General features: G+C 34.7%; 2 protein-coding genes across 28 annotated transcripts in view; one reads left to right on the forward strand and one right to left on the reverse strand.

The window, feature by feature from the left end:
• The window catches only part of LOC130671831 (protein unc-80 homolog), a 28,083-nt gene extending 9,669 nt beyond the window's left edge, over window positions 1-18,414 (forward strand). For 2 of the 27 annotated variants that reach the window (XM_057475926.1, XM_057475949.1), the window contains 19 exons: window positions 471-580; window positions 646-836; window positions 910-1,261; window positions 1,323-1,982; window positions 2,408-2,921; window positions 3,966-4,602; window positions 4,882-5,487; window positions 5,844-6,117; window positions 6,197-6,501; window positions 6,575-7,219; window positions 8,263-8,736; window positions 8,802-9,591; window positions 9,663-10,013; window positions 10,091-10,372; window positions 10,527-10,691; window positions 16,296-16,403; window positions 17,310-17,327; window positions 17,481-17,629; window positions 17,704-18,414. In XM_057475926.1, coding sequence (XP_057331909.1) covers window positions 471-580; window positions 646-836; window positions 910-1,261; window positions 1,323-1,982; window positions 2,408-2,921; window positions 3,966-4,602; window positions 4,882-5,487; window positions 5,844-6,117; window positions 6,197-6,501; window positions 6,575-7,219; window positions 8,263-8,736; window positions 8,802-9,591; window positions 9,663-10,013; window positions 10,091-10,372; window positions 10,527-10,691; window positions 16,296-16,403; window positions 17,310-17,327; window positions 17,481-17,629; window positions 17,704-18,228 — 7,156 coding nt within the window. In that variant the 3' untranslated portion in view covers window positions 18,229-18,414. Of the gene's footprint in view, window positions 1-470; window positions 581-645; window positions 837-909; window positions 1,262-1,322; window positions 1,983-2,407; window positions 2,922-3,965; window positions 4,603-4,881; window positions 5,488-5,843; window positions 6,118-6,196; window positions 6,502-6,574; window positions 7,220-8,262; window positions 8,737-8,801; window positions 9,592-9,662; window positions 10,014-10,090; window positions 10,373-10,526; window positions 10,692-15,454; window positions 15,468-16,295; window positions 16,404-17,309; window positions 17,328-17,445; window positions 17,630-17,703 lie in introns of those variants that run through there. The other 25 variants (XM_057475972.1, XM_057475980.1, XM_057475957.1 and 22 more) reach the window with 25 other exon arrangements.
• A 2-nt stretch (window positions 18,415-18,416) lies between these two features.
• LOC130671979 (carboxypeptidase Q-like) lies at window positions 18,417-21,437 on the reverse strand. The gene is made up of 4 exons (XM_057476162.1): window positions 20,823-21,437; window positions 19,618-19,768; window positions 18,784-19,457; window positions 18,417-18,716 (listed from the first exon to the last, which is right to left on the reverse strand). Exons 1-4 carry the CDS (start codon window positions 21,173-21,175, stop codon window positions 18,464-18,466), a joined length of 1,431 nt encoding a protein of 476 aa, XP_057332145.1. The 5' UTR covers window positions 21,176-21,437; the 3' UTR covers window positions 18,417-18,463.
• Window positions 21,438-25,183: the final 3,746 nt, after the last annotated feature.

Consider the following 25,183-nt stretch of genomic DNA (forward strand, 5'->3'; position numbering starts at 1 on the left):
GCCCACAAACACAAGTAAAGTTTTATTGTTTCAAACTATAAAAACTGACGCGTTTAAGATATACTTTCTATAATTGAAGAAAGTAATAATTATATAACAATGTAGATAAAATCAATTGCTCGACATTGAAAATTTTATTTGCCATACTGAATGTTTTTTTACTTTTTTACTACAAACTTTAATGTTCCAAACAACGAATGTTGAAACGTTAAATTATTATAATTTAATTTTTTTATATACCACACAGTTATTTCTATTACTTGTAACATGATTTATTTACATATAAACTGTAAATTTCAATATTTAAATTAAGATTATTATAATTTATTCTATAAAACCACGAAATTACTTTTTAAAATGATATTAAATTGTGACTACATTCTAAATTTGAAGTTATCAATCATTAATTTTTATAATTCATTTTTTTGCGTGTGATTTTGATCAGTTTTAATTTATAAATTTAATTGCAGTGTTGGACAGACACTACAACGTGCAAAACGTCGTATGGAAAATAAACTTAATAAAATAGGATTTGGTAAAGGAAAAAAAAATGAAAGTCTTGAAGAAGCTCCACATAATTGTAAGTTTAATTGAGTTGTTGATTACTCATGATTTGATTAAATGATTAATTGATTTGTTGATCAGATTTCAGTAGAAGAAATTCAATGGATATGGGAGACGCGTCGAGGGAATCAGAGTTTGTTGTTTTGAAGGAAAGACGATTGGTACCATGTGAAGCTGTCTTTGAAGGAATGAAACGGTTTTCATTTTTACTAGAAACTTGTCAACCTGGTTCAGTACCTGATCATCATTTAATAGCAGCTATTCTTGATCTGGTATATAATTTATTTTTAGATATCTATCAAAGCCATGTCTATTTGAAAAAATAAAAAAAATGAAACATTTCAGCCTTATGCGCCAGTTGTAGCGCGAGCGTCTCTGCTGCTGGAGTGTGCGCACTTGGTCCATCAATGCAACAAAGGTCACTGGCCGACTTGGATGAAAATAAACCTTCCGATCTTCCGGCCGTCTATCGCAATGAGCACCAGGAATGCTCCCAGTGGGTTAAGACGCACGCACGTTCTCCAACGCGCTGCTGGTAAACTGTTTTATCAGTGGGCAGAGGCAATAAGCTCGAGACTCGAAGAATTTATGAACGAAGACAAGCAGAATGTTGATCAGATCATAGCCTTGGTTGCCGACGAGTCAAAGCAACGGGATCTGGTGATTGAAGACGAAGAAGAAGACTTTCTTGATGAAGGTATTTATAATATGTGTGTTAATTGTTGATTGTTATATTAAATCATATGATTATTTTTCAGCAAGCATAAATTCGTATGGGTCGCAGTGTCCAGTAGCCCTGCGCATGGTCGCGTGTATCCTGCTCCTCGAAATCACGGCATTTCTACGCGAAACCTATCAGACTTTGCCAAAGTCATCGCGATTGTCAACAAAAGAGCGTCCAGCCCCGTGGGAAAGGATGTACAGCCGAGAAGCTAATCGTCGATGGAGCATGGCACTGTCGTCGATGGGTCATTCCCAGACGTCTGCCCAAAGTCTGCAGTCGATAGCAGGCGATCGTGAGACTGCTGGTGAGTTGAGGGAGTTGATCGAAAGAGGCTCGTGGAGTTACGCTAATCCCATCACCAATATATATCATCAACCATCTGACTCAATCGCCCTCGACTTTCGATCAGAGCGAAAAATCAGCTTTGTCCTTCACGAGCCTGACAACGAATCGGAGGGTAGCAGTAAATCAACTGTCACAATACAGCCTGACGATACCATGACCCAACAACAGCAGCTCATTAATGACGCGATGATCAGTCGTAATGCCGACAAGAAACGTGTTTCAGCAACACCAAGTGGTAGGCCATTCTTACTACGACGCGGTACTGCCGGAAATACTGGATCATTCAAACGACGTAGTCTTAAATTGCGTCGTAATACTAAAGAGGGAAAAGACATGGAGTGTGAGGCTTGTAAGTTGTTGGTTGCACATTCAGCCTAGGACTGGCGAAAGTCAACAATTTTTTTGTTTTTTTTTTTTAAATATTTTAATAATTAACTATTTATTTTTAGTCTACCTGAATGTTGATTGTAATTTACTGCACCCTTTTTTAATTACTGCTAATCATTAATCATCAACTGCATTCATCCCCCACTTCATTTTCATCATTTAGATTTAAATCTAATTTTTTTATTGATAATAATTAAATTTACTAGGGTCTATAATTGAAAATATATTAAGCTAGAGGTTTGATTACTTTGATTCCTGGTGGCGCCCAATTGTCTGATGAGAGTTGGGCGTCAGATTAGTGGTCAGATGTTTAATTAAAATTTTACCGTAGATCCTGATAGCAAGTTACCCTTAAATAATAGTTTATTTTCCTTCTATCCTATCGAGTTGTTCGATCGATAGATGCAGTGAGACGAGCGGATTCGATCCAGTCTAAAAGGAAAGTCAGCTCGCTGTCAGATCGCAGTGACACATCCGAGCAAGGTTACGGTGGTGAGGTAAGCGGTGAGGAATCTCCAGGAATTTTGAGTGACGATCAGCCGCCTGAGAGCCCGAGTGACTCCAATGACACTGACGACACCAACAAAAACTTCCCCTGGATGAAGGTTTTGGTCCAGTTTACTGGGACCTCTAATTTTTTCTGCTCACATCAGAACTTTTGTCATCCATATTGTCATCGACGGCAGATGCGTGCCTGCGCGCGGCTCATTAAATCTGTGAGAAAAGTTTATGGAGAGGAGTTTGGAATAATTAATGGAGCGTCGACTTTTGATTTTGATGGGGATGCTAAGAAGGATGGAGTTGACGGAAAGAAAGACAAGAGGATGAGGAAAGTTTCTGATCAGACCAGCGCTCAAGTGTCGCCTGTCAGAAGAAAAGATAGTGTTGGTCGTAAATTTAAGTAAGTATTACATTTTAAATTCAATTTCTGGCTAAACTACTGCACGAAGAAAAAAATATAGCAAATTTCAGATAAACATATAGTATTAATTATTGTTTTGTCATTTTTACTATACCTTTAGTAGTAAATAGTAAAAGTAATGCACTCATTGATTTACATTAGTAGGATAAGAGCACCAGTACCCAGCCCCAAACCAGTAGCCAGCCACCTCATGCTAAATTATATCTATATATATTTTGAGCCAATGTTTAAGTATATGACTGGCTGGCTACTGGTTAGGGGCTGGGTACTGGTGTTCTTACCCTATTTCTTACTTAAATATATTAAATATATTTAATTTATACTAATGCCCTGAAATTTCTTTTCGAACACCACATAAATTCTGGAGGAATTCTCATATCAAGTTCCGTTGAAATTATTGGCAGTAGACTGAATCAACAATTTTTATTTTTTACTTCAAGAATAATTCATTGAATATTCATATACTTTACCGCTAGAAATTGGCTGGAATTTCGCCGGAGTTTTATAAGAATTCCTCCAAAATTTATCCGGTGTTCGAAAAGAAATGTCAGGGCATCGGTATAAATTAAATACCAGTCAATTCATTTAATACCAGCAAGACACTGAATCGAAAATTTCCTATCGGCTACTTATGTGCCTTTCCGCGAGATGTCACTAAGATCTTACTAGGAATCCGTTACGTGATAAAACCTTTTTTTTATCTGGGAAATCTTACATTATTTTTTTTAACTGCATCTTTCTGCAATTATGTACGTTCAGCTGATATTACTTTTTTTTTACTAAAATTCTCACCATCCGTTACGATAAAATTGCATATCTAGTTTTCATCCGGAAGTCTTATTTTGACACAAGTATGGTTTCCTTAGGAATTCTGCCGACTCACCGCCGGAATTCCCGAACTTTTTCCACGGGATATTAAAATATTTTCGAGACTCATTTTCTCCGTGTGGGATTACATGATAATTAAAAAAAACTTTTTTATTTTAAAAGTTTTTTTTATGAAAAGTTTAATTTTTTTTGTAGAATTGATAAAAATTCAGATGGATCACAATCAGGGCGCCTGACCGGATTGATAAGAGACTCATCCAAAGACCTAGCGGACCAAGACTCTGAACGTGGAGGTTTATCATCTCGAAAGTTTACCGAGGATAACAATGAAGAGGAAAAAGAGCCTCCGGTGATACTAAAATACATAAAGACTCAAGTTAAAGAAGCTTTTCACGCGCCAATAGCGACTCTAGTAAAAGGGGCAGTGGTCATGTCCGAAGATCTATTTGTTGACGTGCTACCGGTCGCCTGGGAGTTACTTCTGGAAGCCAACCAAGAGGTCGCTGCATCCGCCGCCTCTTTATTCATCATCGCGGCAGTTCGGGCGCCAAATCAAGCCAGCGAACTTATGCACCACGGCCTCCAGCATTCTAGCTCCGCCATTCGCATCAACGCAATTCTAAAATTTCAAGTTTTGTGGAAATTGCGATATCAAGTCTGGCCTAGAATGGAAGAAGCAGCTCACGTTACTTTTAAAGTTCCCCCTCCGGGTATTGAGTTCACTTTGCCATCGCCAAAAATTGGTATAGAATCACTTCCGGTGGTTGATCCGCCCTGGATGCCTCAGGTTAAGACAAAAGTAGAAGAAGTAACTATAAATCAAGAGCGTCATGTAAGTTAATTAGCGTAGAATTGTTTTTTGTAGTTTGAATACAAGGATTATTTTGTTTTATCTTCTGAAAATCTTTGCTCCAATAGTCATCGGTCAGTAGTAAATAAGTATTTGATTTTCAAATTATGATGCCGTAAGATGGATGCGATAATCTTAAAAAATGAAATAATCTTTTAAATTTCGCGTAAAGTAGGAAAAAAAAAGATTAAAAAATTATAACTGTAGTAATTAGAAAGCTTTGAAAAAAATTATTATTTTTTATTGATTTTGTTTAACTAGCGATCATTAGTGACAGCTACTAAGACTAGAAAAAAACAACAAACAGAGTTGATAAAGAAGGCATTACAGGCACAGGATGATAAGAAGCGCGAGGAACGAGAGAATTTTTTGATTACGACAATACCGATCACAGTCCAGGCTGCGTACGAACCCAGTCCCGTTGGCGACGATCACGACGAAGGCAATGCTGACGACGACGCCGCTGAGACTCAGCCCCGGAATATGACTCACCATGGGCAGTCAGCACTTTCACTCTTCCCTTCTTCGCTTTGTTCCGCGATCGTCCAGATCATCAACTTGCTCGACGACGCAGCGGTCTCCGATGACGGGAATGCCGTCTACGAAGTCGCCTACCAGGTCATCTGGAGTTGTCTCGTCGAGGACAGCGCTCTCTTTCTTCGTTACGTCTTGGAACGGCTCACCCGTGAGAAACAAGAGCTTATGTTCAAAATACTTCGTCACTTGATACGATTCGTTCCAAGGCTTCCTCAGCAAGCGGCATTTGCTCTCTACAATTACATTATAGGTTATGTAATGTTCTACGTAAGGTCGCCGCACGAGGAAGGCCAGAAACATATCGGAACTGCTCTGTCAATACTCTGGATGGTAAATTATCAACTTATTCATTTGATTCTTCCCTGATAGCCAGAATTTCTGGTCAGAAAGTTGGTGTACATGAGTTGCGACCAACTTGACGACGAGTTGTCGACAACTTTCGGCTTCTACTGCCGCAACCTGTCGTCAACTTTCTAAGAAACTTGTAGTCAACTTGTAGGCAACAGTTACCGAAGCTGAAAGTTGTCGACAAGTTTCTCGGAAAGTTGCGATCAACTTATGGAACGGCCAACTTGGCGACAGGTTGCGGCAGTAGATTGACGACAATTCGCGGCAAACTTGGCTATCAGGGATCATCAATTTATTGACCATCGGGTGAATAACTGAGTTGAAAATTTATTTAATAGGTCGTCCATAGTGTACACGGAATAATGTTCAAAGACTTGAAACAAATATTAAGAAAAGAACAGTGCGACGCATCGATATTACTCACAGCTAATGTTCCCTCCGCGAAGAAGATTATTGTACATGGTCCTCAAGATCCTGACGCTGGTGGTATTCCTTCGCAGTTTCCTGTTCAGGAAGACACTCAGTTTTGTCAGATTCTACGGGAGTCATTGGATTTCTTCGGGATCGAGGAACATAAGCACAAAGAATATTTTCTAGTTGACTACAAAACTCGTATGTTGATAAATTTTCATCTTTAAATCAATTAATAAAATAAAATGAAACGAAATTTTCATTCATCATTTTATTCCAGACCAAATTCACAACCCGTCGTCTTATGTCAGAGATTATTATTTTTTCAAGAGATCTCAGTATCCGCAACTGGAACTGATTCACATGAAACCTGAGGACGCTTTCAATGCCTTGCAGCGACAAGAACTCGTTCACAAGTTTGTTGAAATAGGAAAAGTTTTATTAACCTGGGCCATTTTGAAAAATGTTGACATGGTGGTTCAAAGAGTTGTTTTTTTGCACGAGGAACTTATGAAGCTTCCGGCGTTTCCTCGTAAAGCTTTAGAAGCCGACTTGGATCTTTACAAAGGCGGAGAAATTGGCAGAGTAAGTTGATTATTTTAACGGTTTTCAAGTTCCGTAAATTTGATAAAACTTTTTTTTTTTTTTATTAACTCAGGAACTGCTTGGACTGGATGTGATGCACAAATTTATGTGGGTGAGATTAATAGCCCGGATGTTTGAAGCCATGGCGGGTAATTTCGCGTACTCGGGAGACATTCACTTGTTCCTGAATGTCCTCAACGGTGCGATAATTCTACACAGCGAGGACTCGTGTATCTTGCGCTACGTAGTCGCGACTTATATAAACGCGGCTCACAATTTCAAAAATATATTCTCGACAAATGGTTATTTGCTGATAATGCCAACACTTTTGCAGCTATACTCTACTCATCAAACAAATAAGCTTGTAACGACAACTGTCGAGTACGCGGTAAAACAGTTTTATCTGATGAACCGGAAGCCATTCATCTTGCAAATGTTTGGAAGTGTTTCAACGATTCTAGACACTGATGAGACCAGCACTCATGGAGACGCCCACAAAGTTCCTTCTATATGTTTGTTTAATTTGTTGATGAGTTTGGAAACGCCATCACCTGATCCACTCAACATTGGGGAACTTGTTAAAGAAGAAAAACCTCTTAAGGCTATTGATTTTTGTTATCACGATGAAACTGAGATGGTTTCTGTGCTAGATTGTATTTCGCTTTGTGTTATGGTAATTGCTTATGCTGCTGACTCTATTCGCGGGCAACAGATGCTGGTACTAAATCAATAGTTATTCTTGTTATTTGAGGAGCTTACAATCAAAACGTGATTTGTCACACAGATATCAAAATGAGTGAAATAAAAAAAACTGTTTTCATCATGAGCAATGATGTTTATGATTGGTATTATAGGGTAAATTTAACACTTTTTAATTAGCTATAAATAAGCGATAATCATGTAGATAAATTGTCGTTTAATTATTTTTTAAAACGATTTAAAATATGGAAATAACACGTTCTGATATTCAGGGACAAAACATGTTTTGATTGAATCAGGATTAATCACATTTTGAATTGAAAATATTTTAATTATATTTATTTAGTTATTATTTTTTTTAACGAACACAGTGAATTAAGATTTAAATCTCTTTTGAAACAGTAACAAATAATTAATTTAATAAAAATTTATTCATATTGAAACACTATAACAAAACAAATAGCACAGAAAATCAAATTCTTAAAGCAGCTTCTTCTAAACAATCATAATTTTCTTCTTCAGACCCATCCATCTCTATGGTTGGAATATTGAATAGAACTTCTTTGTATACCATTTAAAACGATCATTTGGCAGCTCTTGCCAAATTAACAAAACACGTAATTAACGAAATAAAAACATAACCAAAACATGAACTTACTCGAAAAAAAAAAAATGCCAATATAAAAATCAAAGTTTATTTGATGATGTGTAGAAGTCTCCTACGCTCCGTACTTCATTCACAAAATGTTTTGTCCAAGCGCAATGGTAGGATTACCTTACTTGTGATTGGTTGTTTGAACAAAACATTTTATGATTGATACATATCGATGGACAGATCACGTTATGATTGAAAAAACATTATTAATGCAATTTATTTACTCGGAAATAACATGTTTCAAAGGTATGTTAGCAAATGAAAAGAAAGCAATTGGAAAAGTAAGAACCGAATAGACACATAACAGATTTTTAAATTTTTCGTGACAAATCACGTTTTGATTGTGAGCTCCTCATTTATATTATTTTGTTGTTTCAAATTATTCTTGAGATAATATTTATTTTTAGACTATTTTGGAAGCAATATTGCCGTGTTACGTTCAGCAAATCCAATTGCCAACGTACAACCGCGAAGGAAAAACAGAAAAGGAAATAATAAACCAATTGGCGATAGCGGTGAAGACTTTGGTAAATAATTCCGAAGCTTTGACAAAATACTACAATGGTCCGCAGAAATCTAGTCCTGAGCACAAAGGATCGAGCCAGAGGAACTACGGCAAGGGCCCTTACTCACCTGGGTTCGAGTACGAGGATGAAACGCACACTACCAAGTACCTGGAACATACCAAAGTCAGGACTTTTTACGAGCGAGATAATGATGACGCGGAGAGCTCACACAAAAATGAGTTCCGAAGGCCTAGGGATACTTTGTTGAATATTGTGGGAGATTTTGTGGCAAGAACTTCTGTGAGACTTGCTGAGCTGAATAAAAAATCACAGGATGGCAAAACTATTGAGTTGTTGGATTCAAAGTGTCACGTGGTAAGTTTTTAGTGAATATTTGGTATAAAAAAATTTTTATAAAATTAATACTGTGATTTTTATAGCGACTGGCAGATGTTGCACACAGTTTACTGAAGATGGCGCCCTATGACTCTGAAACAATGGGCTGTCGGGGTCTAAGACGTTACATGAACGATGTGCTGCCATCTACCGAGTGGTCAAATGACGATATGAGACCCGCACTGACAATAATCCTGCGGCGTCTTGATAAAACTTTCAGTAAAATTTACAAAAAAGCATCAGTGCGTCGCAATACCGATTGGGAGGCAGCCAGCGATTTACTGAAAGGAATCTACGAGACTCTGTCCCGCTATCCCTACATTGCGCACTTTCAGTACTTCAAAACTCTTCTCAGTACTTGCCAGGCATTGATAGTCGGTGACACAGGCCTAGTTGAAGTAACTTCCGGTGCCTCAGCAGCTCTGATGAGCAAAATACCTCCTCAGCATTTCTGTTCCACTGTACTGAGACTCATCGCTTTGCATGTGATCTCTCTAGGAGAAGGATACTCACTGGAGAACGTTTGCGGAGGCTCAACAATGTTCGCTTCTCAAACGCGGACCGAAAACATGCTTCTCAATTTACTGATTCCTCTATTCCTGCGCGTGGGTACCGGGCGCAAAGACGTTCCTAAATTGAGGCCAGCGGACTTGAGCTTCGCTTTAATAGCTGTCCTGAATACTCTGTGGCCAACCGGAACTAAAACGATGCCCATGGCTATGCAGAATTTGAAAGCCACCACAGATATGAGAGCCGGAAGTCTTACTTTTGCTGCGCGAGACACTAAAGTTTCTATGAAACTCTCAATGTCTCTCTACCAAGTCGCTTTTTTAGGTTAATACTAATTTTATTTTCTACAAAACTTTTTACCGAAAATTAGCTTACCAATTTAATTTCTATTCTAGCACTAAAAATAATGATCATCTGCTTTGAGACCGAATTAAAAACTGAGTGGACGAAAATACTCCGTACAATGAGGCTTCTCAACAAACGTAACGAAGCCTCAATTCACTTATGGAATTTCCTGGAGTTTGTAGTCACCCATCGGACTGCTCTCTATATCCAAATGTTGCCTTTTATTGTTCACAAAATAGGCCAGCCACCGATTTCCGAGCACGAACGTAATATGCAAACAATAATACGCGGAAAAATAAATGGAGACACGTTAGCGTATCCAAAATCACGAGGAACGCTGCTTGGTGATTTGCTTCATGAGCTTCGGGACTTGAAGGAAGAAATTGAAGATCGTAAATTCGGTAAACCATCAATCAAAAATTTTCTATTAATTGTGTAAATGAAGTTATAAATTATTAACAATATTGATATCCTAAAGATGAAATGCAACCAGAACCCAAACGAAGTGTAGTAGACATGCATCCAGGAGCGCCCAATGCCGATGGGCAACCACGAACTCAACGGCCATCTTTGTTGAACGATTTATGGAGCGGAGAATTGGGCTCTAAAGCTCACATCAGTCGGACACCTGCAGAGACGCCTGGGTCCCATTCAACGACGCTGCATTCACTGCCGCACTCGGTCCAACAGTCGCTGAACTCGGGCAGCGCGAGGTCATCAATGCCCAGTCAAGGATCAGCTCCAAATGGCGCCACCAGAGGTACAACTTTGTATTAAAATTATATATATTTTTTTGTCATATTTACAATACACAGTCACAAAATTCACAATCGCATCCAGTGAATCATCATCGTCATTAGCCACTTTTGTTTATTTTCATTATCATTAACACAAAAAAAAAAAAAAAAACAAAGCCATGAGAAGAAACATTGATGGGGTTGTCACGTTGACTGCTCCGTATCTCAAATTGTCGGTCCTAGGATCGGTATCGAGTGCCGGATCATCAACTCTCAAAGATGCTGCCCCTGAGAATGGGATTCAGGTTAAGTCTGATGATAATCAACCTAGCGAGCCTACAGGTATTTACTTTTTAAAAAACTTATCATCATTTTATGGACAAATAAATGGTCTAATTGATGATGGTTTATTAAATGTTAAGTGCTGATTTTTTTTTATCCATTTTTGCCGATCATTTTTTTGATGACGAGTATGTGTGTTATTTTATTTTATCGACTGAGATTGTGCTTTGATTTTTTATGGCCATTTATAATGATTGTTTTTATAATAAATATTTAATCAGTTGTCAAAAGAATTAACGCTTAATATTTTTATCGTATATATTTTCTTATTATAAAATCAAGGTTAGGTCAGCATAAAGAACTTGGCAAGCATAATTAAAAAAACAAAGAGGAAACAAGTATAGTTAGTTGAGCCTGTAAAAGAATGGGCTTTTCTCCCACTACTTGGCTACGATTAAGGCCATGAATTTGCACCAACGCGCATGCGCAGTAATGCCTTAATCGTAGACAACTGATGAGAAGAAAGATCATTCTTTTACGGGCTCAACTATTCGCTCCGTGCGAAGTCATGGTAGGGGGAACTAAATCGATGCCAGCGGGAGCTACGGATCATTTCGATACTTGAGAAAGATATTTTATTCTTTTTGCGTATTAAATACACGTGTTAATTAAAATTTTTCTTTTTTATTAAAAAAAATATAATGAACCATTGAAGTTGCTGTGTTTTTGACTGCAAACATATGAGCAGAACGAACAGCTGTAAATTTTATAAATTTCCGGTTGCTTCTTGGAAATAAAATCAAAGAGAAAAATGGATAGCTGGAGTAACAAGAGAAAAGTACTATACCATACCCTGTTTAGAAAATCTCATAGAATCCAATAGATTCTCATAAATTCCCTTAGAGATTTTATAGGAATGAATGAGTACTATGAGAAGTGCTATAGTTAAATATAGGGCCTTATACATACAGCTATAAGAATCTATCGGATTTTTTAAGTAGGCTAACCTCTATTTCAAAATCATAAAAGTAATACTGAAAATCTCAGACATCGAAAAATTAATAGGTTTTTTTTATTGACAGTTAATTATTATTTTTAAACAATAATTAAGAAAATTTACACTTTGAGATGTTCAAAATATCTTCATGTGTATTTAAACCATTTTATTCATTTAATTACTTCTTTTTTAACTATGAAGAAAATAAAAATTTATTTTATCAACATATAACAATTTTGTTAAAAAATAATAATTTTAGGTTTTTAAGAAATTTTTATTTTGTTATAATTTTTCAAAACTTTGACAGTACTTCCTAGAAAGCATTCAAGTCGAAATGGCTGCTTGACGACGTCTTTTTGAAGGTGTCCTCAAGAAGTCTTATAATGACTTCTCCCTGCTTAAAAAATCCGATAGATTTTTATAGCTGTATGTATAAGACCCTATACTTAACTATAGCACTTCTCATAGAACTCATTCATTCCTATAAAATCTCTAAGGGAATTTATGAGAATCTATTGGATTCTACGAGATTTTCTAAACAGGGCTTAAAGGTGTCATTTTTAAGAACTCTTAATTAAGAGTTCTTGAAGACTCCATAAATAAGACGTCAGTTTTGTTACGTCTAAATGTATCCTTTTTTTTAACTTCTTTATGAAGTTAAAATTAGGAGCGCTCCTTAAGATGTCATGGTAAATTCGCTAAGTTGCTCATTCGAGATCTTGAGAACTTCTTAAAGACTTCTTTAAGATGTTGAATGAGACCATCAAATCATAAATAAGAACTCATTCAGAACTCATCAAGACGATTTCTGCTATCTGGGTTATGAGCAAATTTTTACTGATTATTGAGTATTTTTTTTTTTTTTTGGTATTTTTTTATTGATCATACTTATTTCTAATTAGCTGAATTGATAATAATAAATAGTAAGAATTTATTAAACTTTTCGCTAACTTTTTCCCATATAACAATTTTTTTAAATTCTTGAGCAAATCTGCTCTCAAGATCTATAGGTGCTAGTGTCTTTCTACGTATGTGTCTTGCTGCTGATACTTGTGACCAGATTTAAATTGCAAGCCTTACACAAGAAAGTCGTGCCAGATTATAACTCAATTCTGGAGGAAGACTATAGTTGAAAATAGTTGCGCATGGGTTGCTCAAGGCTCAAGATTGACCTTGAGCTTTGAGCAAATCTTGAGCACGCCATGCGTAAATACCTACTGATGTAAGTTATACTGGTCCAAGGAATGCGTCAGACACTTTTTCATTGCACCGTGATCAAGACATCTTTAATAATCTTGCGTATGATACCATGAGCAATAGGGTGAGCCAAAAAAACCAACCTATCGAATTTATGTCTTAAAAAGGACCTATATATCGAGAAAAAAATTCTCCCATTGGGCAAAATTTTTAGCTCAATTTTAAAAGGTGTCGGTAGCCATTTGAAATTTCCCATTTAAATAACATGCAAAAAAATTTTTTTTGATTAAAAATATTGTAACTTTTGAACCGTGTGAGATAAAAATTCGGCTCTAGAATATTCTTGTAGGGCATTAAATTTCTTAAAAGAAAGTCCTAAGAGTCGATTTCATAAACTTGATATTTCGTATACAAACTGGCCATCAAAGTCTAGAGTAAACAGAATCATACAAATTTAAGGCTTTATTATTAAAAATATCAATACTACGAGAAAATTTGTTCTACATGTAGTGCAATGAAATCACCAACAATAACCACGTTGTAACAAATAATATTTTGTTATCGATCACAATAAAAGAAAAGTATTCGGAAAATCCAAATAAAACCTTACATTTGTATGTTTCTGTTTACTCTAGATTTTGATAGCCTGTTAGTATACGAAATATCAAGTTTACAAATTCGACTCCCCGGACTTTCTTTTAAGAAATTTAATGCCCTACAAGAATATTCTAGAGCCGAATTTTTATCTCACACGATTCAAGAGTTATAATATTTTTAATCAAAAAAAATTTTTTTGCATGTTATTTAAATGGGAAATTTCAAATGACTACCGACACCTTTTAAAATTGAGCTAAAAATTTTGCCCAATGGGAGAATTTTTTTCTCGATATATAGGTCCTTTTTAAGACGTAAATTCGATAGGTTGGTTTTTTTGGCTCACCCTAATGAGCAAGACATGCACAAATCTTGACATAGATTTCTTGATACACGATTTTGGGAAAGACATATACATTAGGGTGGTCCTTATTTTAGACATTTTCGAATTTTTATGCTCCCAGAGGCTTATGTGGTTCGAAATAAATAAAAAAAAATATCCTCAAAGTTTCAGGTCTCTATCTCAATTTTAACCCGTGCCGCACAGCTATGTAAGTTTTCCATTTAAATAACCTGGGGTTTATGGCATTGGCCGATTAATTTTTTATTCCGGCTAAAGTAATTGTTCAAAAAATTTGAAGCTCTGTAGACTTTATCCTTATATTAGCAGCTACTCCTCAGAATTTTTACAGATTTTCAGCTACTATAATTTTGGGGGTACAGCATGATAAAAAAAGAAAAAAATTATTTTTTTTATTTCTATCTAAAATTTTTTTTAAATAACATCAAATCAGTCTGCATCCTTATCAAAAGTTCTTACTTTTTTTCGTTCTCACACTTAAGTGGGTGAACGGCATATCTTTGTTGCACTAATACAGTAATCAGGAGCTTTGGAAGAGTTTTTCTTATGAACAAACGAATATTTTCAAAAAATGAAAGCGCATTTCACTAAATAAGACAATAGTGCGTTAATGTGCAGTAGAGCTCATCTTGAAAGGATTTTTCGAATTTATTACGATCACCCCTCAAAATAGTTTCAATTACAACAGGAAAAATTCCCTTAAAGTTTAAGCTCTTAATTCTAACTTCTGATAAGGATGCAGACTGATTTGATATGTTATTTAAAAAAAATTTTAGATAGAAATAAAAAAAATAATTTTTTTCTTTTTTTATCATGCTGTACCCCCAAAATTATAGTAGCTGAAAATCTGTAAAAATTCTGAGGAGTAGCTGCTAATATAAGGATAAAGTCTACAGAGTTTCAAATTTTCCGAACAATTACTTTAGCCGGAATAAAAAATTAATCGTCCAATGCCATAAACCCCAGGTTATTTAAATGGAAAACTTACATAGCTGTGCGGCACGGGTTAAAATTGAGGTAGAGACCTGAAACTTTGAAGATATTTTTTTTTTAATTATTTCGAACCATATAAGCCTCTGGGAGCACCAAAATTCGAAAATGTCCAAAATAAGGACCACCCTAATATACATAGAAAAAGACACTAGCAGTTAGGGGTCTTGCTCAAGATAGTTACTCCAGAATCTTGCTCAAACACGTGTTACTAGAGTTATATTCATAAAATTTTTTAAAGATAAAAAATTATAATTTTTAACGCAAACTCCGATTAAATTATATGTTGAATTGTACCTCAATATCCTCCTTTAGTTCATTTATTACTTGGCGCTGCTGTCGCGCACGGAGCGAATAATAGAAGTGGTAGAAGTAGAAGAGAGTGTGGCTTGTAAAGTATCAATTAACCAGTCGTCGAAGAGCAGAAGTAGAGGTCATTACCTTTAATATCTCGGTTTTCAATAATTATAAATGGCCTGAATGCCCAGAGCTTTGTCTCATTCAATAAAAACAGGTTAAAATTTTATTTTTTATCTCATTAATTGTAAAATAAATGTTTTAAAAAATAAAATATACCACAGTTGGAAGGAGCCATTGTCAAGAGCACTGCCCTTAATTTATAAAAACTAATATTATATCCATGAAAATAAAATCCACTGATGATTTAATTGCTCCCAATGCTAGCTAGGGAACAAAGGTAAGCAGCTCAATAAAAAAAGTTATTTTTTTAAAACTTATATATCTAACAATTTAAAATATTATATATATATTTTTCTTATCTATATAACTGATAATTTTATTATTATTATTATTATTAAATAATCTGTGTTCCTTGTGTGTCCTGATGCTTATTTTAAATCGTTAAGCAACGAACCTAGTCCACTATCTATTTTCCATTCACTCCTTTAAATCTTTTATAATTATAAACTTATTTTATTTAAAAATAAACACCTCTCTATTAACTTTATCTATAAACTATCAACTATCAGCTATCAGCTATTAATTATTAATTACTAATTATATTTGTGACAATCACATTTATTTAAAACGTTTTAATAAAACACTGATTATATTTACGTAATAGCAGTATTTTAGACAATGGTAATGTCCAACAGTTGGTACCCCTTACTTTCGATTTGTTGCATAGATTTAATGCGCACATACTGTATAATTGCTTATATGTGTCCTTGTTGTTTATTATTGTGTTACAGCTGTTTTATAATAATTTTATTTTCCATTGCATCTAAGCGGAAAGTTTAAATTTATATTCTGTTTAGCGGAATTAAAGTTGCGCTCCCCGCTGCGGATGTTGTGGAAAATAAAATTCACACAGAGAAAAGTAGGCATTCACACACGAGGTTGGGAATGTCTCACTTTTCTCCCTAGGTGTGCTATTTACTATATTTATTATTATTGTTATTGTTTGCTCACATTGAACTCATTTGTCATTTGCCGCCCATCAGTAATTAAGCTTTTGTAAGCTGGCTTTTCATTAGATATTTGTTGTCATTGTCGCATGTTTCAGATAAAAATGATGAACGCAAGCATCATCTGCTTCACCCGTTGTTTACTCACCAAAAAGCGTCTAAGCGACTGAGCTTTGTACCTTCTGTAGAATTTAGACGCGCTTCAGGTAACATAACCTCTCTGTATTAAATTGTCATCCTTAAGGGGGGAAGCTGGTCTGAGATACAAAAAAAAAAGAGGATATTTTTGTGATTTTTTTTTCAAAGTATCTTTCTTTATTAACATTCCTAAAATTTCAGACATTATTAAGCATCAATCCAAGAATATTCTGCTAAATTTTCATAAAAAAATATTTAAAAATAAGCCTGTGGTAGTGGGGAGAGCCGAGTCACCTCAAAAAAAAAAAGTCTCCATGCCGTGGACAGGATAACTCATGACTGCTTCATCTGAAATCAAAAACCAAAAAGTTTTCTTTAGCGCATAAGTTTATCTTAGATTTGAACGAAAGATTTTTTATTTTTCAATAACTACTTGTTTTTAACTAAACAAACGGAAGAATTTTTTGCAAAAATCGGAGTTTTTTGATTGCACCTTTACAAAGTATTCAAAAATGAATATTTTGTTTATTCCTTCGTTCAAATCCAAGATAAACTTATGTAATAAAGAAATCTTTTTGGTTTTTGATATCAGATGAATCAGTCATGAGTTATCCTGCCTATGGCATGGAGACTTTTTTTTTAAGTGACTCGGCTTTCCCCTCTACCACTGGCTCATTTTTCAATATTTTTTCATGAAAATTCAGCAAACTATTCTTGGAATGTTGCCTAATAATGTTTGAAATTTTAAGAATATTAATAAAGAAGGTACCCTGAAAAAAAAAAGTCACAAAAATATACTCTTTTTTGTCTCTCAGACAAGTTTCCCCCCTTAAGGCCGTAGCCAAAATTGGGAGCGAGGATTAACTCTTTACCTCTGCTTGTTCTGGCTGAGGCTTTGATCATTCAGCTTATTGTCATTGTCATAATCATAATTGTATTTTATTTTGCTTGTTATGTCGAATTGTCCATATCAGCATGGTCTGTGTTGAGAGGTAATAATTGTTTTTATATATTTTTATAATACTATAATGCTTAGTGGTAGTTGAGTATTTAGATATTGCTGTATATATTCATATATTAGTCGAGTTTATAAATTGGTTGATTGGTTAGCGAGATTGCTGATTTATTGAGATAAAAATAAACAGGAGAAGTTGTGACGAGTCAGTTGAGTCCAAACAGTCCGATAGACGACAGTTCAGGGGAGTCCCGACAAGACAAGCCACGATTGCAACGTTCGATGGGCCAAAGCAAAAGGACTTTTCGGTTAAGAAAAAGTCGACGGACTCATATTGAGGTACTTGATTATCAATAAATAATTTCATTGTTTAAAACAAAATTAAAAAATAAAAACAAAACCAATGTTGATAGATTCCACACTTGAAACTAGAACAAGAAACCCAACCAGTAGTGCCAACATCCCAAACGCCGCCAGCGTCAGTGGAACAGAAATCAAGTTTGTTAGTCACCGAACCGCGTACGCGCCGAAGTTACTCGATGCGTCCCGGCGACCTGGAACGTCTTCCCACAATGAATTTGAGTCCTGCTCCAGCACTCCAACAGAATCTGCTGCACCCAGCTTCTGATGTCTCCTATGACGAAGACACATCCAGCACATCCGGTTACCGCGAGTCCTATAGCATACAGTTGGTAACCATAGAAGGCCGCGAAGCCCATCCACCTCCTCTGGCCTCTCCCGACCTCAACGATCCCTCTACCAGTAGCACTACTACCAATTGCATGGCCTTTGATGGCAGCTCCCCTGACTGCTCATTGAATGGCAACAGCGCCAGTGGTGGGGAAAAAACGGCCCTTCTTAATTCCCGGCAGCGCACTGCGTCCCAGCAATCTCTGCTGATGGTTTTCCAACCTCAAGACGAAGATACGCTGATTTAACAACCGGCTTTGGTTTTTAATTATAATAATAAAGTAATTCCAAGAATTGTTATTATTGTAAAGTGATATAGTTGTAGTTTCTTAAATTAAATTTAGATATTTATACGATTTCGGTAGCTATTTGGCTGTTTTTAAGGCCTAATTTGTACAATTTGTTGAAAATAAATTAATTATGATAATATTAAAGATTTTATTTATAACCAAATATTATTTATTAAATTTTTTGAAAAAATTTCTACGGATTTCGAGGCAGATCTAAATTAATATCAGCAATAATGTATGAAGTTGCTGCAAAAAGTGCAGTGGCCATATCTAAATTATCTGGAGCTTCGACATCCATAGTGTCGCCTTCACTGTGATGGAACCAGAAGTATCGCTCGTTCTTATTCCATAAAGAAGCTCCAGGCACACCATGAATCACCCAGGTCTCAATATCCGGGCCACTGTGCGGCGTTTTAACTTCCAGGGGCGTCATCCATGACATCATTCTACAACAAACCTAATTAGTAAAAGTAACCCTCCCACCGGAAACCAAAGCTCTAAAAAGAAAATTACTTGGTAATTTGATTGAGAATACAAATGACTTCGGGCGAGCCAGTGGCTTCCCATCCAAGAGGCAAGAAGGTCCCGATGTCTGACTCCATGACCATCTGAAGATTTTTCTCGTCACTTTTATACTTGTGTATGTAATAATTAGCTCCTATAATTCCCATTTCCTCCGCAGTCCACATTATAGACCGAATTGTTCTCTTGGCCTGCAAGTTAAGACTTTTAAGCAGGACGACTGAAGCCCAGGATGAAAAAGCGCCGCCTCCATCGTCCATCGCGCCCTGGCCAACGTCCCAGCTATCGATATGGCCGGAAACTACGACAGCTTTGTCAGGTTTACTGCTGCCGATAATTTCGGAAATAACATTTCGCGATTTAACATCCGGCAGTTGCTGAGCCTGCATGTTTACGTTTATCCTCAAGTTCTTTCCCCTTTTGGCAAATCGGGCAAGTAAATTTGCATCCTCGACAGTTATACAAGCCGCTGGAATCTTTTTGACGCCATCTTCGTAAGACATCATACCAGTGTGAGGTGAGTAGATTGAAAACGGTGTCACGGAGCGTATCAACGTGGCCACTGCTCCCAACTTTGCTGCCTCAACGGCTCCCCGGCTTCGATATATCACCGACTTCCCATAGGAAATAAACTTTTGATTGTATACTACTATCTTCCCCGGCACCTGATACCGACCAAATAAAATGAATGATTGTCATGATAACAATAATAGTAATAAAAGAGATAAAATAAAAGTTAAGTAATTTAATACGTGACCAAGTAAAATGAATTGAAATAATTTAGATAAATGCTAGTATAAAATATATATTTTTATAAAAGTTTACTTCTGAAGCACGAGTTTTTAGCTCGAGGAAATTTTCCACAACTATTGCGTCTGCTGTTATTCCTTGAGATCCTGTCCCGATACTGTATCCCAGTCCCAGCATTTTAAGATTTTTTTTACGAGGTGATATCAATGTTGCTGACTCATTTCCTCTATATATCATTAAATATTTGTTAAAAAAAATTTATTTTTTTATGATACACGGAGAAAAAATATTGCGCTCACCACTCAACGGTATCGTGATATTCACTCTACTCGGTTGGTTATACTTTGTATACGGAAGGTGTTGGTCTATCGTATCGTGATTATTGCGATCCAGGTGAATCCCAAAATCATAAGATTGTTTTGTTATAGTAACGGTCCGTTTTGTTATAATAACTATCTTTTAAATCATTCCGTCAACGATACGCCAGAAATCTAGATATTTTATATAGGCAAATACCCATAAAAAATTTGAGGTTAAAATAGATAAATTTTCAACTTTAAGTTCATTACAATTTTATTTTTAGTTGGAATTAATAATCACATGTTTATAATTCTAATAGGTGCAATAAAATATTATTACTTAATATCAAGAAATGTAAAGTAATAGAATATATGTAATTGATTGATGTAAATTTTACAGTTTTTTTTTTTCAAAGATAAATTAAAAAATTAATCGATAAAAAAAAGAAATTCTTGCATTAAATATATAATTCGTATTTTTTGATCGTCATTGTGTGCGCTTTATATAATTAATAATTTTATAAATAAACACTGTATAACAACTTCGCATTTGTTCCTTGCAAGAGATGAGCTTTAAAGTTTAATAACTTGGTTATGAGTGGCGCTTGAAAAGTAGATCGTGAAAATCACGATCCGTTTTGGTAGGATATGGATACGTTAACTGACGACTACTAAACATTTAAGTATATTCACAACCCGTAGGGTCATTATAATAAGTATCTAGTGTGTCATTTATATCGATATACATATTGTGGTAGTAGCAATAACTCAAATAGCTGTTATAAGGATCTTATGTATATAGCATGTCGGTATTTATTATCGTGAAAATCAAGTAACAATTTAGGACTAATCACGATACAACTGTCGCTATCCGTTGGTGAGCGATAAGCGCAATATTTTTTTCTCCGTTTAAATGGCTTCGATCCGAAATAATATCAGGACTGTGTGTAAAAATATGGATTTTAAGATTAGATAAATCACCTTATCCATCGTGGAACTGGAGCAGAATCTCCATGGACATTTTCAAGCCCTAGTTCTCGAGATCTTTCCATTATTTTATCAATGGCATTCTCCAAATTATTTGTCCCCGTAAACCTCGAGCCGAAGTCATCAACAAAATTAGCCAATTCCATCCAAGTTTTCCCTTTGAAGCTGCCATTTATAGCCTTGTTAACTATTTTGTTAACTATCGGCTGATAGTTATCGATTTCGCGCATCACTTCTGGAGCCAGTACTCCAGCGCAATTATTTTCATCTAATTTTTCTACTATATAACAATTAACTCCATAATTAATTGAGACTGATATCACTATTAGAATATTAATAATTTTCATTTTAAATATGATAAATTTATATACCGGAAATAGTGTTGCCTACACAACGTTATCGCGCATACTGATGCATCAGCGACTTTAAAAGTTTAAAAACATAAATATTAACTATAGACACAAATATGTATGCGTCATAAAATCCGTCACATGTAAACTTACACGCGACACTATAATCAACTTGTACTTATATAAAAAATATTATTAGAAAAATTTTGTTTTTACAAATCGCAAGTTCACTGATCACGTTCGGTCCATACCCCAAAAAAATAAATAAAAAATTTTTTTCATTTAAGAGGGGAAGCTGGTCTGAGATACAAAAAAAAAGAGCACATTTTTGTGATTTTATTTTTCAGAGTACCTTCTTTATTAACCCTATAATGTTCGGCCTTGAAACCCCACCACAATTTTGATTTAAAAGCTGGAAGAGTAGGGAGCACTTAGCTGAGAAAGTTGGCGCCAGTTATGAGCCGCAATTCGAAGGCAGGTTTCTAATAGAATTGGAGGCAACTTTCCGTCAACTTATGGAATTGCCAACTCTTGTTACCAACTTTCTCAGAAAGTAATCGTCAACTTATTGAATTGTCAATTTTTGCCACCAACCCTGACAGCCACACCTTACTCAGTAAGTTCTACAGTGAAAGATTTTCGGCTAACTTCCCTGATAGCCAGAGTTTCTCGTCCAAAAGTTAGTATTCATTAGTTTGCGACCAACTTGACGACAAGCTGTCGACAACTTTTTGCAACTTTTGGCTACAAGTTACCGCGAACTTTCTGACAAAGTTCACGCCAGTATGGAGCCGCAACTGGAATGCAGGTTTCTGAGAAAATGGAAGGCAACTTACCGTCAACTTATTGAATTTCCAACTTCTGTCACCAGTTTTGTCAGAAAGTGTCTATCAACTTTGGAAGTATCAACTTTTGCGGAAAAAATTGGTGTCTAGTTGCGGCTGTAAGTTTCACGCCAGTTTCTCGCCAACTTGGCTATCAGGGTTAACGAGAAAGTTTCTGGCAAGCTTGGCTGGATAATACTTTCCTTTAAGTTGACTTCAGAATACGGCAGTAGCTTAAATGTAACTTGACAGAAAAGCTTGCCGTCAAGTTGAAGTGAAACTTTCAATAAACTTAACGTCATTGTCTGACAGTAACACTTGTAGTCAAATTGAATTCAAGTTAACAGACAATTTACGGTCAACTTAAAGGTAACTGCTTGTTCTAACACTTTCCTCTAAGTTACCTTTAAAATACGGCAGTAGCTTGTAGTTAACTTACGGTTAGGGTGGCTATCAGGGAACTTTCTCAGAAAGTATTTATCAACTTTGGAAATACCAATTTTTGCGGCCAACTTGGCGACTCTAAAAATGTGCTCTTTTTTTTGTATCTTAGACCAGCTTCCCCCTTTAACTACCAGAGATACTGTAGAATTTTTTTAATAGTAGCGCGATCGGTAATGAATTTTAGAAGGTAATATAGAAATCGGGGATTTTATTTTGCATTGATAGTGTAGAGATTTTTTTTAATGACTGGATTATTGGGAATTTTTATTTTATATAAAGGTGCAGATTTTTTTTTTCTTGCAAAGTCTGGAAAATTTGCGGCAGATATTTTTAAAAATCATATTTTGTTATAAATAATATGTGGTTTTATTTTTCTCTGTGGATAAAAAAAAAAATTTTAACGGTAAATCCTATAGAGCTTTACTTATTTCACGAGTAGGATTCGATGTTTTATAATAGCATTGTTGGTACTAAACTTTTTAAAATGCAGCTCTACGGATCCTCTAGCATCCGGCTTACAGAAATCCGAACAAGATTTGTTGAGATAAAAAAAAATATAAAAAAATAAATGCAATAAATGTAAAAAAAAAAAAAGTTATAATTCCACAGAGAAGATTGCAAGTAAAATATAACAATGAAATATATAAAAATTAATCTGGTCAGTACACTTAAAACTTTTATTAAGTTTATTTGAATAATAATAGTTCTTTCTTTTATCATAAAATAATAATATCGTTTTTTCACTTTTCGGTAAAATAAAAAAATTTTTTTTTCCTAAGAACGGATTAACTTTTTTTATTTATTTCTATTTAAAAAATATTTATAATTATAAAATAAAATATATTCGCCTCAGAGAAGAAATCGAATGACTTGATTTTTTATAAAAAATTATTTATTATACATCAATTATTGATAATGAAATTATCAAAAAGTGTCAATCGATTATCATTTCAAATCGATTGATAAGTAATGGACTAATATCAATATCTCTGCACCACTTAACACTAATTTTAAATTTCATCTAAAAACTTTCAACTTTCCGAGAAATTTTAGATCGGTATAAAAAAAAAAAACATATAAATATATAATATATACATATATTAGACTGGGCCAAAAAAATCTATTTTTTTTTTTTTTCGATACTGTGAAAATATTATTCCTGATGACCAAAAAAAATTATAGTGCAAGTTTGAGCCCTTAATATTGATATTAAGAGGTGTATCGTCACGACTATTAGTTTTTTGACAGAAATTTTATTTTTTACCCGAAACTCGTAAATCATCTATCTGAAAAATTTGAGCAAAATGTATTCTTAAAGAAAATTGAAATCCTTACCAAAAATGTCTCTTAGTAAATTGACGTAAAACGAGCCGTTTCCTTGTAACCGAGCCTTAAACATTCATTTATTTTATAAATTCTTTGTTTCTATTTTGGATTTTTGTAACTACTAGAAATATTAAAATTTTTTTTAGTCAAGATACATATTCATGAAGGAAATTTAATGCTCTACCAAAAAAGTCGCTCAATATTTTTTGCTAAATTCACTCCTTTGAAAGTTATTTAGATTATTGAAGTCGTTTTGACTCAAATTCAACCTTGAATAACTTTTGAAGGAGTGAATTAAGCAAAAAATGTTAAGAGACTTTTTTGGTAGAGCATTAAATTTCCTTCAAGAATATGTATTTTGATTAAAAAAAATTTTAATATTTTTAGTAGTTACAAAAATCCAAAATAGAAACAAAGAATTTAAAAAATAAATGAATGTTTAAGGCCCGGTTACAAGGAAACGGCTCGTTTTACGTCAATTTACTAAGAGACATTTTTTGTAGGGAATTCAATTTTCTTTAAGAATACATTTTGCTCAAATTTTTCAGATAGATGATTTACGAGTTTCGGGTAAAAAATAAAATTTCTGTCAAAAAACTAATAGTCGTGACGATACACCTCTTAATATCAATATTAAGGGCTCAAACTTGCACTATAATTTTTTTTGGTCATCAGGAATAATATTTTCACAGTATCGAAAAAAAAAAAAAATAGATTTTTTTGGCCCAGTCTAATATATATATTAGGATGCGTCATTTCAGAGCTACATTTTTTTTTTTAAGTACATGTGGAAAAAATCAGAGTTAAACACAAAAACAAATTTTTCGCGTAAGAAAAAAGATTCTATGTCGATTACAGACCTAGCTCGTGTAAAAATTCGATTTTCCATTTAAATAACATGGTAAATTTTTTTTTAACTTTTAGTATTTTTAACTTAATAACAGATCAATAGATAGCATAGACTACTAATACACATTTTTGTAGGAAATTGAACGCTCTACAAAAAAGGTCTCTTATCATTTTTTGATAAATTCATCTGTTCAAAAGTTATTGGAGTTCGAAGTCAAGTTCTAGTTAATGTCGAGATCTTTTTACTTTTCCAACGAATCTATCAGACTTATCACAAAATGTCATAAGATCTTTTACGTCGACAATTTTACTCCGTACGAATTATTTTCAGTAAAGTTTTTCGAAATCCCGCATTGTTTTCTAGTTATTTTCATTTCAATGTCGAGCTCTTGAAATCGATCACAACACAACTTTTTAAAAAAAAAACTGACTGAAACAAAAATTAATATAATAGAACATATATATATATTTGAAGTATTAAACAAAGCTTAAATTAATTGCACGACATGAATTAATGCCGGCAGATAACGTTAGTTAAGTATATGTACGTAAACCGGGCCAT

This window comes from Microplitis mediator, chromosome 1, assembly GCF_029852145.1.
Source record: "Microplitis mediator isolate UGA2020A chromosome 1, iyMicMedi2.1, whole genome shotgun sequence".
NCBI classification, from domain to species: domain Eukaryota; kingdom Metazoa; phylum Arthropoda; class Insecta; order Hymenoptera; family Braconidae; genus Microplitis; species Microplitis mediator.